Genomic DNA, 16,468 nt, shown 5'->3' with positions numbered 1-16,468 from the left:
CGCTGTGTGGCCTTGCTCAATAATTACGTTGACAGCCGTTAACGGGGTCAAAGGGAGGTCACTGTCGTCATGGATTATATAGGAGCCTGATCAAAAGCTGCTTTCACTGGGTGTCTTGGTAACCTTAATCTCTCGTGGACAGACTAGGTAAATATAAATGGTACGAGCATCTGACCTACAGTAATTAGGCGAGATTTTAGTTCTGGGTTAACCGAGATTAAGGTAACCTTAACGAAGTGGGTCAAATGCTTAACCTAAGAGGTGGACTTAATGACTTACTGTTAGGTTACATAACGTTGTTAGTATGGATTAGATTGCTATAATACCTGCTTTGATATAAGCCATGATTGCTTACTTCACCTTACCTTACGTTAATGGGATTGTATTGGAACCACTATTTTTTTAACCAGGTAAGCCAGTTGAGAACAAGTTCTCATTTACAACTGCGACCTGGCCAAGATAAAGCAAAGCAGTGCGATAAAAACAACAACACAGAGATACATATGGGGTAAAACAAAACATAAAGTCAAAAATACAACAGAAAATATATATACAGTGTGTGCAAATGTTGCAAGTTATGGAGGTAAGGCAATAAATAGGCCATAGTGCAAAATAATTACACTGGAATGGATGTGCAAATAGAGATACTGGGGTGCAAATGAGCAAAATAAATAACAATATGGGGATGAGGTAGTTGGGTGGGCTAATTTCAGATGGGCTGTGTACAGGTGCAGTGATCGGTAAGGTGCTCTGACAACTGATGCTTAAAGTTAGTGAGGGAGATAAGAGTCTCCAGCTTCAGAGATTTTTGCAGTTTGTTCCAGTCATTGGCAGCAGAGAACTGGAAAGAATGGCGGCCAAAGGAGGTGTTGGCTTTGGGGATGACCAGTGAGATATACCTACTGGAGCGCATACTACGGGTGGGTGTTGCTATGGTGACCAATGAGCTAAGATAAGGCGGGGATTTGCCTAGCAGTGATTTATAGATGGCCTGGAGCCAGTGGGTTTGGCGACGAATATGTAGTGAGGACCAGCCAACGAGCGTACAGGTCACAGTGGTGGGTAGTATATGGGGCTTTGGTGACAAAACGGATGGCACTGTGATAGACTACATCCAATTTGCTGAGTAGAGTGTTGGAGGCTATTTTGTAAATGACATCGCCGAAGTCAAGGATCGGTAGGATAGTCAGTTTACGAGGGCATGTTTGGCAGCATGAGTGAAGGAGGTTTTGTTGTGAAATAGGAAGCCGATTCTAGATGTAACTTTGGATTGGAGATGCTTAATGTGAGTCTGGAAGGAGAGTTTACAGTCTATCCAGACACCTAGGTATTTGTAGTCCACATACTCTAGGTCAGAACCGTCGAGAGTAGTGATTCAAGTCGGGTGGGCTGGTGCCAGCAGCGTTCGATTGAAGAGCATGCATTTAGTTTTACTTGGGTTTAAGAGCAGTTGGAGGCTTGGAAGGAGTGTTGTATGGCATTGAAGCTCGTTTGGAGGTTTGTTAACACAGTGTCCAATAAAGGGCCAGATGTATACAAAATGGTGTCGTCTGCGTAGAGGTGGATCTGAGAATCACCAGCAGCAAGAGCGACATCATTGATATACACAGAGAAAAGAGTCGGCCCAAGAATTGAACCCTGTGGCACCCCCATATAGACTGCCATAGGTCCAGACAACAGGCCCTCCGATTTGACACATTGAACTCTATCTGAGAAGTAGTTGGTGAACCAGGCGAGGCAGTCATTTGAGAAACCAAGGCTATTTAGTCTGCCAATAAGAATGTGGTGGTTGACAGAGTCGAAAGCCTTGGCCAGGTCGATGAAGACGGCTGCACAGTACTGTCTATTATCGATCGCGGTTATAATATCGTTTAGGACCTTGAGCGTGGCTGAGGTGCACCCATGACCAGCTCGGAAACCGGATTGCATAGCGGAGAAGGTACGGTGTGATTCGAAATGGTCGGTGAGCTGTTTGTTAACTTGCCTTTCAAAAACTTAAGGCAGGGCAGGATGGCAGGGCGGCAGGTAGCTTAGTGGGTAAGAGCATTGTGCCAGTAACCGAAAGGTCGCTGGTTCTAATCCCCGAGCCGACTAGGTGAAAAATCTGTCGATGTGCCCTTAAGCAAGGCACTTAACCCTAATTGCTCCTGTAAGTCGCTCTGGATAAGAGCATCTGCTAAATGACAAAAATGTAATGATATAGGTCTGTAACAGTTTGGATCTAGAGTGTCACCCCCTTTGAAGAGGGGGATGACTGTGGCAGCTTTCCAATCTCTGGGGATCTCAGACATTACGAAAGAGAGGTTGAACAGGCTAGTAATAGGGGTTGCGACAATTTCGGTGGCTAATTTTAGAAAGAAAGGGTCCCGATTGTCTAGCCCAGATGATTTGTAGGGGTCCAGATTTTGCAGCTCTTTCAGAACATCAGCTGTCTGAATTTGTGTGAAGGAGAAGTGGGGGGGGGGGGCATGGGCAAGTTGCAGCGAAGGGTGCAGAGCTGGTGACCGGGGTAGTGGTAGCCAGGTGGAAAGCATGGCCAGCCGTAGCAAAATGCTTGTTGAAATTCTCGATTATTGTAGATTTATCGGTGGTGATAGGAGGTGCTCTTATTCTCCATGGATTTTACAGTGTCCCAAAACTTTTTGGAGTTAGTGCTACAGGATGCAAATTTCTGTTTGAAAAAGCTAGCCTTTGCTTTCCTAACTGCTTGTGTATATTGGTTCCTAACTTCCCTGAAAAGTTGCATATCGCGGGGGCTATTCGATGCTAATGCAGTACGCCACAGGATGTTTTTGTGCTGGTCAAGGGCAGTCAAGTCTGAGGAGAACCAGGGGCTATATCTGTTCTTAGTTCTGCATTTTTTGAATGGGGCATGCTTATTTAAGATTGAGAGGAAAGCACTTTTAAAGAACAACCAGGCATCCTCTACTGACGGAATGAGATCGATATCCATCCAGAATACTTGGGCCAGGTCAATTAGGAAGGCCTGCTCGCTAAAGTGTTTTAGGGAGCGTTTGACAGTGATGAGGGGTGGTCGTTTGACCGCGGACCCGTTACGGACGCAGGCAATAAGGCAGTGATCGCTGAGATCCTGGTTGAAGACAGCGGAGGTGTATTTAGAGGGTAAGTTAGTCAGGATGATATCTATAAGGGTGCCCATGTTTATGGATTTAGGGTTGTACCTGGTAGGTTCCTTGAGATTGAGGGCATCTAGTTTGGATTGTAGGATGGCCGGGGTGTTAAGCATATCCCAGTTTAGGTCACCAAGCAGTACGAACTCTGAGGATAGATGGGGGGCAATCCATTCACATATGGTGTCCAGGGCACAGCTGGGGGCTGAGGGGGGTCTGTAGCAAGTGGCAACAGTGAGAGACTTATTTCTGGAAAGGTGGATTTTTAGAAGTAGAAGCTCAAACTGTTTGGGCACAGACCTGGATAGTATGATAGAACTCTGCAGGCTACCTCTACAGTAGATTGCAACTCCACCCCCTTTGGCAGTTCTATCTAGACGGAAAATGTTGTAGTTGGGGATGGACATTTCTGAATTTTTGGTGGCCTTCCTAAGCCAGGATACAGACACTGCTAGAACATCAGGGTTGACGGAGTGTGCTAACGCAGTGAATAACTCAAACTTAGGGAGGAGGCTTCTGATGTTAACATGCAAAAAAACAATGCTTTTACGGTTACAGGAGTCAACAAATGATAGCTCCTGGGGATACTGGGGGCTGCAGGGTTAACCTCTTCATCACCAGAGGAACAGAGGACGACTAGAATAAGGATATGGCTAAAGGCTTTAAGAACTGGTCTTCTAGTGCGTTGGGTACAGAGAGTAAAGGGGGCAGATTTCTGGGCGTTGTAGAATAGATTCAGGGCATTATGTACAGAAAAGGATATGGAAGGATATGAGTACAGTGGAGGTAAACCTAAGCGTTGGGTAACAATGAAAGAGATAGCATCACTGGAGGCACCGATTGAGTCGGTCTCCGCGTGTATGGGGGGTGGAACAAAGGAGCTATTTGAGGCAGTTTGAGAGGGCTTTACAGTGAAATTGTATAATAAGAACTAACTGGAACAGCAATAAGCAAGGCATATTGACATGGGAGAGGGGCATAAAGCAATCACAGGTGTTATTTGAGAGAGCTAAGACAACAACTGGTAATGGCGATGAAAGTTTGGGCTGAGGCTAAACAGATAAACAGGACAGGGTACCGTGTAAAGGAACAGTCCAGCAGGCATCAGCTGTGCAGCTGAGTGATCATAAGGTCCAGTGAACAGCAATATGTGAGTCCGAGAGCAGTTAGAATTGGTGCTACAGCACAGGCTAGCAGGAAGCACGGCTGTTGTTTGCGTGTGCTAGCGGGCCGGGGGTAGCAGATGGATCTTCGTGGTCGTCGCAACGGGAAGCCTGTTGAAACCACAGACGATTACGTCGGCAGACCAGTCGTGATGGATCGGCGGGGCTCCGTGTCGACTCTAGGAGGTCCCGTCCGGTTGACAGAGAGGTAGATAGCCGGGAGATGGGCCTTACTCGAGGCTAGCTCAAGGCTGATTAGCCAACAACAACATCCATTTGGTTGCAGCTAGCTAGTTGCGATGATCCAGAGTTAAAGGTCCAGTGATTCAGTGATTCCGGCAGAAAAACTGATATGTTCTGGGTCGATAACGCGCTGTGCAGACAGTGCAGACTGGCCGATAATAGTCCAGGCTAGAGTTGGCTGTTAGGTAGTGCAGGCCACGGACAATGGTGAAAAACCGCTAACGGTGGCTAATAGCAAGTAGCTAGTTAGCTGCCTACTCCTGTCCGGTAGACAGAGAGGTAGATAGCCGGGATATGGGCCTGGCTCGAGGCTAGCTCAAGGCTAACTGGTGCTTGCTTCGGGGGCAGTGGTGATTAGCCAATAGCAACATCCATTCGGTTGCGGCTAGCTAGTTGCGATCTGGTGTTAATGTCCAGTGATTCAGTTATTCCGGCAGAAAATCCGATGTTCTGGGTGAAAACCGCTAACGGTGGCTAATAGCAAGTAGCTAGTTAGCTGGCTAGCTAGTTTCAACTGGAGATTCTAGATAAAAGGTAAGTCAATAATAGAATCCGTTCCACATTGAGTGAGGTGGGTTGCAGGAAAGTATATTTAGTAGAAGTGTGATAGGGAAATATGTACGAAAAATAAAATAAAATAAAAAAAAACAGGCTATTTACACGGACACACACAGAGTACACGACCGCACTGCTACGCCATCTTGGAACATCTTAGATAAATATGCAATCTTGGAACACCATGTGTATTGTTATGATAGGTATTAACCGGTTAATATGCATATAGCATGACTGTAATTCATATAAAATATATCAGAGTAGTCAAAGAACATCACATCTCTATAAAATGTGAAAATGTGTATAGCATGACTGTAATAAATATACATTACATCAATGTATGTTTACTGTACCTCTGATAGAAGGACATGTATTAAATCTGTCTGAGAGGAGACGGGGACTGAGTCTAATAAATGGCTGGGGTTCAGATGCTGTTATATGAGACAACCTGAGGCACCCAGCCCAGCTAGAGTAGGTGGGAGGAGGCGTCACATCTGATTGGAGCACATACCTGTCAGTCAAAATATAAACCATCTGATTGGAGCACAGACCTGTCAGTCAAAATATAAACCATCTGATTGGAGCATGGCCTGCCATTCAAAATATTAACCATCTGATTGGAGCACGGACCTGCCAGCCAACTCATAAACAGTACCATTCGTGTCCTCAGATGAACTTTTCCACTGATGCCCGGAGAGAGAGAGAGAACGAGAGGGAGCATTAGAGAGAGAGAGAGAGAGAGAGAGCTTTACATCAGTGTAATGCTAACCATCCACGTGCCACATACTGCCATAGTATACACAGCAAGCCTGTAACACGGTTGAACAGTTTCACAGTAGACCTTTGAGTTCAATAAAGTAAAAGCCAGTAAAATAATAAGTCATGGAATAGAGGAACTGTACTGAATATTATTAAACAGAACGGTATGCCAAACCACTGATGACATGTGAATAATAAGCTAGCAGCGCTCAACAGTTAAAGTCTTCCAGACCAGACCAGGGATGCATCCCAAATGGCACCCTATTTATTATAGTGCACTACTTTTGACCAGAGCCCTATGCACTGTTTAGAAAATATGGTGCCGTTTGAGATGCAAACCAGAGCAGCAGTCCACATGGAGTGGTTTACAGAGCCCAGCTGTCTTGTATCAACACACTGTCTCAGGGATGACTTCAGGGATAGGGGAGGGAGTAGTAGAGACTAGTTCAATATGTGAAGACACTTGGCTTGGAAACGTACTGTATCCACACTTTTCTGACCGCTTTTATACACATTAAGGTCTGCTATGCTAAGTCAATTCAAGTCAGATACAAAACAAAATTCCTCCGTGAGGTAACACAGACTACAGTAAGTTCTACGTGAGGTAACACAGACTACAGTAAGCCTGAAAAGTTGGTTTTGTAGGGACTGTAGGAGGTGAAATAATGACCAACAAGGCTCAGAAATGAATTATAATATGTCTATAACTTTATAGGAGATAATGATTCTACAGCAATACCTCTGGGTGTTATTCATAAGCCACCATAAACCTTTTAATTTAGAAACAGCTGCTAAGCTCCATAAATGATGACTTGTATACACAGCTACACAGAGAAGGCTATTTATCATATCAACTAAATATATATAAAAAGACAAACTAATGACTATTAAAATGCATACACCATTGTTCTCTAAATTACTATGGAATATTTATTAATTGAAATGAGAGATCTTTACTTTAAGGGAACAGTCAGTGGGCGAACATTTCCATAATGAATTAAACCTAATCTGGTTTCAGTCTGGTGGGAGACAGTATGGAGTGAGAGGTGTATATACTGTATGTGAGAAGTTCCATTGAGGTCCGAGGGGTATACTGTTCAGCCAACCACAATCTAAAGCTACACTTACCGAACCACCAAAAACAACCATTCACACAAACCCAGTCCATACCTAGTTTACATCTAACCCAAAATTGTAACCTGAACTATAGGTTATATTCCAGTACCTACCACTACTCATAGACTCCGTAACATGGTCCCAGACCTGTTTGTACAGTATCGCTAACTCCTATGGTTATTGCCAATGCCACACACTGAGATCTGAGACCAGCCTATAGACTCTTCGACAAAAACTCAAGCTAACTCAAATGAAGACAGAGTTGCTACCCAATTACTCTGTCATTGAGAGGAAGCAGCCCATCCACAGTACACAGGATTTTAATGTGAGCTGACGGTGAGTAAAGAATACTAACTAGCTGTGGGTTGTAAATGGGTCTGAGACTCTGAGTCTGTAACTGGGTCTAATGGGCAGAGAGGCAGTCAGAGGCCGTCGTGCCAGTGAGGCAGCTGAGAAAAGTTGCGCCCCCGGAGTGTGTGTGTGTGGGGGGGCTGGATTATTTCTCCCGCTGTATTGATGTTGTTCTGCAGTCTCCTCTCATAGCTCATTATCAGACTCACAGAGGCCAGGTTTTTCACATTGAGAAAAGAGGAAGAGGGAGAGGAGAAGAGAGCGGGGGAGGAGGAGTAGAACGTCTCCTCATGTCCTACTTACACCTCTCCGGACCTCGGTGCTGACACATCGCTTTAGCTTTCTTTCTCTCTCTCTTGTTCCTTCTCTCTCACTTACTTTCTCTCTCAGCCCCTCATCTCTGTGTCTGTCTGTCTGTCTCCCCCTCCCTCTCTCTCTCTCTCTCTCTCTCTCTCTCTCTCTCTCTCTCTCTCTCTCTTTCTTTCTGTCTGCCTCATTCTCTCACTTCTATGTCTGTTTCTCTGCCCTCTGTCTCTCTTTTGTAATTCCCCTGTCTTTCTCTCCTACTCTCATTCTATACCCTACCTCTCTTTCCCTCCCCCCTCTACCTTTCTTTCCCTCCCCCCTCTTCCCATCTACCTCTCATTCCCTCCCCTCTCTACCTCTCTTCCCCTCCCCCTCTACCTCTCTTCCCTTCTCCCCCACACTCCCCCTCTTAGCAGCTATGCTGATGTAAGGGCACACATCACAAAGGACACACACACACACACACACACACACACTACAGTACAAGCAACCTTGATGAAATCAGCCCACTAGTTCACATAGTTTGACCATGCAGCAGCTGCACAAGAACAGACCCCAGAGTAGTCAGTTCAAACATAGTATACAAAACACTACATTACCCACAATTCCTATAGCTTGTAACTAGGCTATTCCACATCTAAGAGAGAGAGAGTAATGGCCTACAATACCTGACAGTACAAGTCTAGATGTGACAAACTCTTCTTCTCCTAAAGTAATTTTAAGGAGTGGGATACTCATCCGGACGCTTATAAGAAATCCCGCTATGACCTCTGACGAACCATTAAACAGGCTAAGCTTCAATACAGGACTAAGATCGAATCCTACTCTACCGGCTATGACGCTCGTCGGATGTGGCAGGTCTTGCAAATTTTCACGGATTACAAAGGGAAACCCAGCCGCAAGCTGCCCAGTGACGCGAGCCAACCAGACAAGCTAAATGCCTTCTAATTTTGCTTCAAGACTAGCAACACTGAACCATGCATGAGAGCACCAGCTGTTCCGGACGACTGTGTGATCATGCTCTACGTAGCCGATGTGAGTAAGACCTTTAAACAGGTTAACATTCACAGACAGATTACCAAGACGCGTACTCAGAGCATGCGCTGACCTCCTTGTATATAGTCTCATTATTTTATTGTGTTACTATTTCCTTTAAAATTTTTAGCAAATTTTTCCTACTTTTTAACTGTTGGGAAAGGTCTCGTAAGTAAGCATTTCACGGTAAAGTGTACACCTGTTGTATTCGGCGCATGTGACAAATACAATTTGATTTAATTTGATAATTTGACATGGCTATCTAACACAAAGAAAAAGGACATGGGTTTGGGTTTGATTTGATTGAACAATAAAACAAAGCAGCAGTTGGTCCACAGAAATCACAGCAGTTTCCCATGAGGCAAACAGTCTACAGATTCCTACTGTGTTTCCCATTTGGAATTGAATGAACCTAAACTAAGACTCAATAAGCCTGGGTGATAACACTCTTAACCAACCTCATGTGGTCAACTCTGCTGCCTGCTTTCTGCACAAACAGCTGCACACACACACACACACACACACACACACACACACACAGATCTTCAGCTGTTATCTGTTAACTCTCCCCAGCACTCCCGGGCACGCTCAGAGCGGAATGATGTCATTTCTGATCCGATAACCCTGGAGACCTAATCCGGTTTCATAGGGATACATATATTGACTGTTTGTAAATATCATCAAATGAAGACATGATTCGAAAGGAGTTGACTGTAGTTCCTCAGTTGACTGCTTGAAAAACACCTACTGACAGCCTTGTTTGTGCTTGCCTGCCTGCTTGGAGAGTGTGTGTGTGCGTGTGTGTGTGTGATTTAACCCAGTGCCTCAGGCGACACTCAGAAATGAAGAGCGCATTATGAGTTGTTGTTGATTTTCCCCAGCTAAAACACAGCATAAAGGGCTGTTATTGGAGAAGTATGTAGTGTGCAAGGTTTTTATGACGTTTTCCCACAAACTGTACATGCTTAGCAATTTAACTTTTTTCTGACTGAATGATACATTTCTGTTTAAAACTATCAATATTTCACAGGTAATTATCAAAATGGTGCTAGAAGCTCCAAAAATTGAGTCATTCGTAAACACTTCCTTTTAAACTTTACAGGTGTTTGTTTGGACTGACTGGTCTGGTGTCACCTCTCTCTGGGTGAGTATGTTTTGGGTTTTGGCTACTTTGTTGCTAGCTCAGCATTTTCTCCTGGAGGTTATTCCTCTGAGACTGTATGGAGACTGGTGTGAGTTAGCCTAGCGCCAGGGCGCTAACTTAGCTTAGCATTGAGGTTTAAACCCGCTAACGGAGGGGTTGCGTTTCGCACACAACCAAAATGGCCGACAATTATCTTTAATAAAGGCCATATTCACATCTTCTGACCAGGCATATTTCTGTTCCCAAACAACCGTACTACCATAGACAGAAAAGTAGACTATAAACAGAAGGTCTTTAAAATGCATGTCACACTTTTCTTTAAGACTTTACATTGTGTCCCAATTGGAGTCTGAGGCCATAGAAGGGGGTCCTAGGGGTTCCTCAGACTCCAACAGGAGGTCTAGTAAGCATCCAAACCCAGACCCAGACCCAAACCCAAAAGTAAAGGTACTTTTTCATACTTTTCCTACCTTCTACGGCTCTCTTGAAGAAGACCTTGCAGCTGCCGCACGTAACGACCCCGTAGTGACATCCCGACGCCTCGTCCCCGCAAACCAGACACACTTTGGCTGTGGACGACGGGTGTCTCAGCGATGCGCTGAAAACAAAAAGCACACACAGAGACGACACAGTTTAGCATTTAAAGCTGACAAAGTAATTGTCATCCAACAACATCAGAAACTGAGGCCTCTGAGATGCTGTGAATCATTCAAATTTTTACAACGTAAACAGTACATTAGCCGCCCAATGTGGCTAACCATAAGGAACCCTGCCAACTGAGAGGAAAGAGAAAAGGGTTTTGCACTTGTCAGATTTACTGCGGCGAGTTGGAAATGACACTGACAGAAACACAGAGGAGACGTCTTTAGCAGGCTAACAAAAACAAAGGACAGACAGTGTGTGTGTGTGTGTGTGTGTGTGTGTGTGTGTGTGTGTGCAGTGCTTAATTTGAGCCGGATCCTGCCGGAACAGGATCTGGCACCTCTCCGTTTTGGACTGTTTTGTTCCGGAACCTATTTGGCCGGATCCGGTACCTCTCGGTACATTTTTGCAATGTAAAAATTCAAATATAAGCGATCAAAGTTCATTCGAGTTGCCTCTTCGTTAATTCTCCTGCCCCACAAAAAAATGTAATGTGAAAAAGTAGATTTTCAGCATGGGCCTAATATTCTAAGAGTTGATTTGGGTTGGGCCGGCCCGGATTTACGGTTTGCGCTACATTGTAACCTAACTAACTAGAATGAGATTCACTTTCTTTGACCTCTCTCCCTCTCTGACCTTGTCTTGAATCCATCAATAGCCTAGGCCTAGCTGTGTGGAGACACATATTGTAGGCTACAATATGAGGAGGAAATTTCTGCCACTAGAGATCCTGGTTCGAATCCAGGCTACATCCCTGCCGGCCATTCCCTCCCCTACCCTGGACAACTGTGCGCCGCCAATGAGTCTCCCGGTCGCGGCCGGCTGCGACAGAGCCTGGATTCGAACCAGGATCTCTAGTGGCACAGCTAGCACTGCGATGCAGTGCCTTAGACCACTGCACCACTCAGGATACTATTTATTACCTTATAGAATCATAACTGCGCGAATAGTTCTGGACGAACTGCAGTACCCCTGATAAATTGAAATAGATTTGACAAAGTTATAGAATTACTGCTGTCTGTTCAGAAAGAAATGAAATAATTCAGAATAGCCTACTACACCATGAGAAGGCCTATAATTTAGCCACAGAGGATAAATCGTTTTTTTTTTTTTAAATAGCCTAGCTGTGAATTGTATCCCAATAACAAGGAATAGCCTACAGTCGGGAACACGCGGCAAATCTGTCAGTGAAAAAACACCATGCAGACAAAACAGGCCTTTCACAAAATGTCAAATTCAATCGAGGGAAAACATAGGTGGGAAAGCAATGGCTCCTGCTGAAAAGAGAAGACTGTGCTGTAGCCTACCAAAATATTTGATCAACTTCCAAATATTGTTTTACAAAAGAGAGAGAGATAGGCTTTTGGCACGAGCGCATCGACAATCACCAGCGAGTGAGCTGCGCATCATTGGGTGAGTCAGTGAAACTGGAAAGCATTTTTAGGACTATAATTTCCTCCTCATATTGTAGCCTACAATATGTGTCTCCACACAGCTAGGCCTAGGCTATTGATGGATTCAAGACAAGGTCGTTTTTGTCAATGTCAAAGTAGCCTGCCATTTCGATCACTTGTGCGGTATTAAAAAAGATTTTGCCAAAGTCTCGTCATCTAAAATTACATAGAATTGCATGAAATGCGTTTATAAAAGGCCAACATTTTCCCGGACCCTAGGCTACTAAAAATGTTCCCCATGTGTGCAACTTCTGTAAGTGCCTCTACTCTACTGCTCTATGCCACTACTCAAATGCGATGATATGCATGCAACGCTTTATTATAAAGGTTATTTTTTTTCTCATGCGTTCTGGTACCTCAGAACTCCCCAGGTCACCCCCTCTAGCGCTCACTTTTTGTTCCGGCACCTCCCGATGTACAATTTAAGCACTGTGTGTGTGTGTGTGTGTGTGCTTGTGTATATGTGCAGAATCACAGCAAGACCGTGGCGATGATTTGGCCCAGATGACAGAGTACAGGTTAAAGTCAGAAACAGTACAGTCTAAAGGCACAAACTCTTAGCAGATGCTACACTAGGCTGACCTAACAATATCTCCCCTTCAACTACCTATCACTGATGTCTAAGGTCAACTTTGAAACAACTGTTTCCTAAATATTGGATGCTAAGATATGTAGGCTATGGGTCTGACCTACGCCGTTGTTTTGAGTGTCCTCGTGTTGAGAGATATGTCAAACCAATGTAGATAGACTATCAGCCAAGTTGATAATGGGACTGCTCCCACTATGGACTGACCTGGCTGCAGAGTTCACATCCTGTTATGTCACTGAGTCTTGCTCCATAGTTAATTATTCTCCAGGTGGTAATCAGGGGAGAGGACTTAACTTGTTATTGATGACATGGATAGGTCGATCACTTAGTCACTCACACACACACACACACACACACACACACACACACACACACACACACACACACACACACAGAGGTATATAGGTTGATCGCTCAGTCACTGGGCTCAGGGCATTGTAGGCCACTTATGTACGCGTTGATGTGATGACACATCACACAAGTTTGCTCAATCATGTTGTTCTCCAATTCAATGTTGTGAGTCATGCTATGGCTTACGGGGTCACTATGGCTTACAGGGTCACTATGGCTTACGGGGTCATTATGGCTTACAGGGACATTTTCCAATAATATGCCAGATGAGTTCACCTATGCCTTAGGTCAACTTAACCAGAGCCTACTGAGGTTATGCAGAAAATACTGAGTGACGACTCAATATTGTACTGTGTAGCCAGCGTCATTGGTCAGTTGGCCTACTGTACTTAGGCAAGGTCGAAAATGAGGCGTTGATGAGATATGGTTATGCTGTTACGGTAGATAAGTTAAAATCTATACTATAAGTTACACGCACTATAAAATCTGAGCACTGAGAGATACAGTAGAGAGAAAGAGAGAGAAAGACAGAGAAAGAGAAGAAGAGAGAGGGAGGCAGGGAAGGAGAGAAGGATACATTTGACCAAACATTTAAAAACGGACCAGGCCTGGGTGCTCCAAATAGTTTAGCTGAATCAGCAGAGATCAGATTAAATCGTTGGGTGAAACCTGACGTAGTTTTCGGGGCAGGAACTCGGCAGCGGCACAGTGATGTCCTGTGGAAGGGTTTGAAAGTGACCCTTTCAAATGATGCACATGGCATCAGTCTAAATTGCGTGAGTAAACTCTGGAGAAGTTGTGAATAGACTGTGCACAGTGGTAACATATTGAAGGCTTGTTTTCTCAGGGCGTGTCATTCATTTATGCCAGTTGTTAATGCCAGTTATTAATGTCAGTTTTTAACGTCTACTTCAGATATGGAATCAGCCATTATCAAAAGCAGTCTATGTAGAGAGAGACGTACAAACCAGACAGAGCACAGCGTTGTTATTGACAAGAAGGCTTATTATTCCCAGGGTATTTTAGATGTTTAATGTAGGCTACAGTATTGTGGAGTAAAAGCTGTAAATGTTAAAAAATATGTTTAGTCTATAATACACATTTTTGCTGATTTACACAAAAATAACCTATGCACACAAATAAACACACATGCATAGAAACGCACACACAAACACACACACCCTACCCCCCACCGCAACAACAAAAACAAGGAGATAGGTACAAAAACAGGACGTGGTATCAAGACATTTAAACCGACCTCCCCCCAGCCCCCCTCCTTCCATCTAATTAACTCTCTCATCTCAATCAATAACACACAAGGTGATTGTCTGGTTAGCATTCTCACGACATCCTTCATCAAACGAGCTGTCTTCTCTCACAGACACACACATACACACACTCAGGCACACACACTGGCTCTAACACACACACACACACACAGGCACACACACACACTCAGGCACACACACTGGCTCTAACACACACACACACAGGCACACACACACGCACTCAGGCACACACACTGGCTCTAACACACGCTTCCTGCCAGGGCTTGCTGGAGGGGGTAAACCAACAGCGGCAATCAGATACGATCAGGAGCGTTGATCTAATTCAACCTTGACCATCTACACACACATTCAATTTCTTAGCATGCTTAGAGGAGTCTCTGTTGAGGTGTGTGTGTGTGAGTGGATCTGTCTGGCACTGGGCCTGTGTGTATGTGTGTGCTCTTGTGTGTGTGTGTGTGTGTGTGTGTATGTATGTGTGTGTGTGTGTGTGTGTGCGTGTGTGTGTGTGTGTGTGTGTGTGTGTGTGTGTGTGTGTGTGTGTGTGTGTGTGTGTGTGTGTGTGTGTGTGTGTGTGTGTGAGAGTGAGTGCGTGTGGGTGGTTCTATTTATGATCAGCCTGCTAAGCAGACCTCATTTCCCACAAACCCAGTCATTTTTCCCACACCAAAATGCATTGACTGGACTCTCTGGAATATCAGCAAAATGATGCTGGGAGGCTTTGTGAATACAGGGCCAGTCAGCCAGTTGCCTTGCCACGTCACAATAAACTCTTCCACCCCCCCCCGCCTCTCCGCCGGCCGCTCCCTGACAAGGTGACTTCCCCTCCCTGAGAGGAAGTTATGTAGGTCATCCTGACTCCTGCTTATGAAACAAGCAGACAGACAGACAGACAGTGGGCCAAGCCTGGCTGCAGTGACTGTGCACACACAGCTCCAATAGAAATGCAGTGTAGTGAAGGAAGCCAACAAGACGACAACAGCCAGCCCAGTCAGGATAGAGTATTTACATAGGCTACATACAGACATGGGTGCATCTGAAATTGAACTCTAGTCACTTTGGACTTTTGCGAACTAGTGCACTGTTATCTCTGCATACCTGTTGCTGGAATGTTTGATGAATGTTTCTAAATGAACCTACCAACAACAAACATTCTGGAATCTAATACTTGTTAGTTGGTACGTCTTTATTTCAATAGCATAGTTCTACTGTATAGTTAAACTGTTAAACCTCTATGGCAGTGGTATTCAAACTTTTTCAGCAGGGACCCAATTTCTTTCGCCAGACTTTCTGGGGACCCCATTTTTCCCCAATCATTTCTTGTGACCCCACCACACCTCAAATCTAATGACACAACCTTCAAATATGTAGATTCATTGCATTTTTATCTCTTATCAAAATGAAAAGAAACCAATAAATATATTTACTCAATAAAATAGTTTTTTTCAAATGAGCTTTCTCAAAAACATTTGTATATTGTCCCATACAATAATCTGTACTCTTAAATTTGTTTACATTTTGGTGACCCCACTGCAGTTCCCTCGCGACCCCGACTTTGCATAGCACTGCTCTGTGGAGAAACAGAGACAGTTGTCCATTTCTATGAAGAGCTCTATTGTACTTTCACCAGAATCAGCGTAACCACAGCTCTCTCCAGTAATGTCTGTTTATTGCAATGATCTCAACCTCTTTTAATACTACAGCCAGATATTAGTGTCATCCTTCCATCTGTTCCTGGCCCAAACCGTGCCAACACCCAAATGTGCTTCATAAGGCTGCAGCAACAGGCTAACACTAACAATCAGCCATTTTATATGTTTCGCCGAGTACGACTTGATGAACAGAATCACTTCTTTGGTCTGTGAAAATGATATTCGGGTGCTGTTGGTGTTGTTTTGAACATTAAGTATGCTGCAGTTATCATAAGTATATAACACAACATTCCACCAACACTCTGAAATGATGTTGACGGTAATTTAGAATCAAGAATGTCAATATTTACCAATTTGTCAGTACAACTTTTTATACACTGAGTATACCAAACACTTCAGGAACACCTTCCTAATATTGAGTTTCATCTCCCCCCATTTGCCCTCAGAACAGCCTCAATTCGTCGGGGCATGGACTCTACAAGGTGACGAAAGCGTTCCACAGGGATGCTGGCCCATTTTGACTCCATTGCTTCCAACAGTTCTTTCAAGTTGGCTGGATGTCCTGTTGTGGTGGACCATTCTTGATACACACGGGAAACTGTTGAGCATGAAAAACCCAGCAGTGTTGCCGTTCTTGACACAAACCGGTGTGCCTGGCACCTACTACCATACCCCGTTCAAAGGCACTTAA

General features: G+C 44.4%; 1 protein-coding gene across 4 annotated transcripts in view; it reads right to left on the bottom strand.

Moving 5' to 3' along the window:
• The window catches only part of LOC311109991 (mineralocorticoid receptor-like), a 98,745-nt gene that overhangs the window by 28,405 nt on the left and 53,872 nt on the right, over positions 1-16,468 (bottom strand). For 2 of the 4 annotated variants that reach the window (XM_084188502.1, XM_084188503.1), the window contains exon 3: positions 10,265-10,401. In XM_084188502.1, coding sequence (XP_084044628.1) covers positions 10,265-10,401 — 137 coding nt within the window. The remainder of the gene's footprint in view (positions 1-10,264; positions 10,402-16,468) is intronic. The other 2 variants (XM_084188504.1, XM_084188505.1) reach the window with 1 other exon arrangement.

This window comes from Coregonus lavaretus (assembly GCF_964263955.1).
Source record: "Coregonus lavaretus genome assembly, contig: SUPER_35_unloc_1, whole genome shotgun sequence".
NCBI lineage: Eukaryota > Metazoa > Chordata > Actinopteri > Salmoniformes > Salmonidae > Coregonus > Coregonus lavaretus.
Note: the sequence above shows the minus strand (reverse complement) of the source record. Positions and strands in the feature narration are given on the sequence as shown.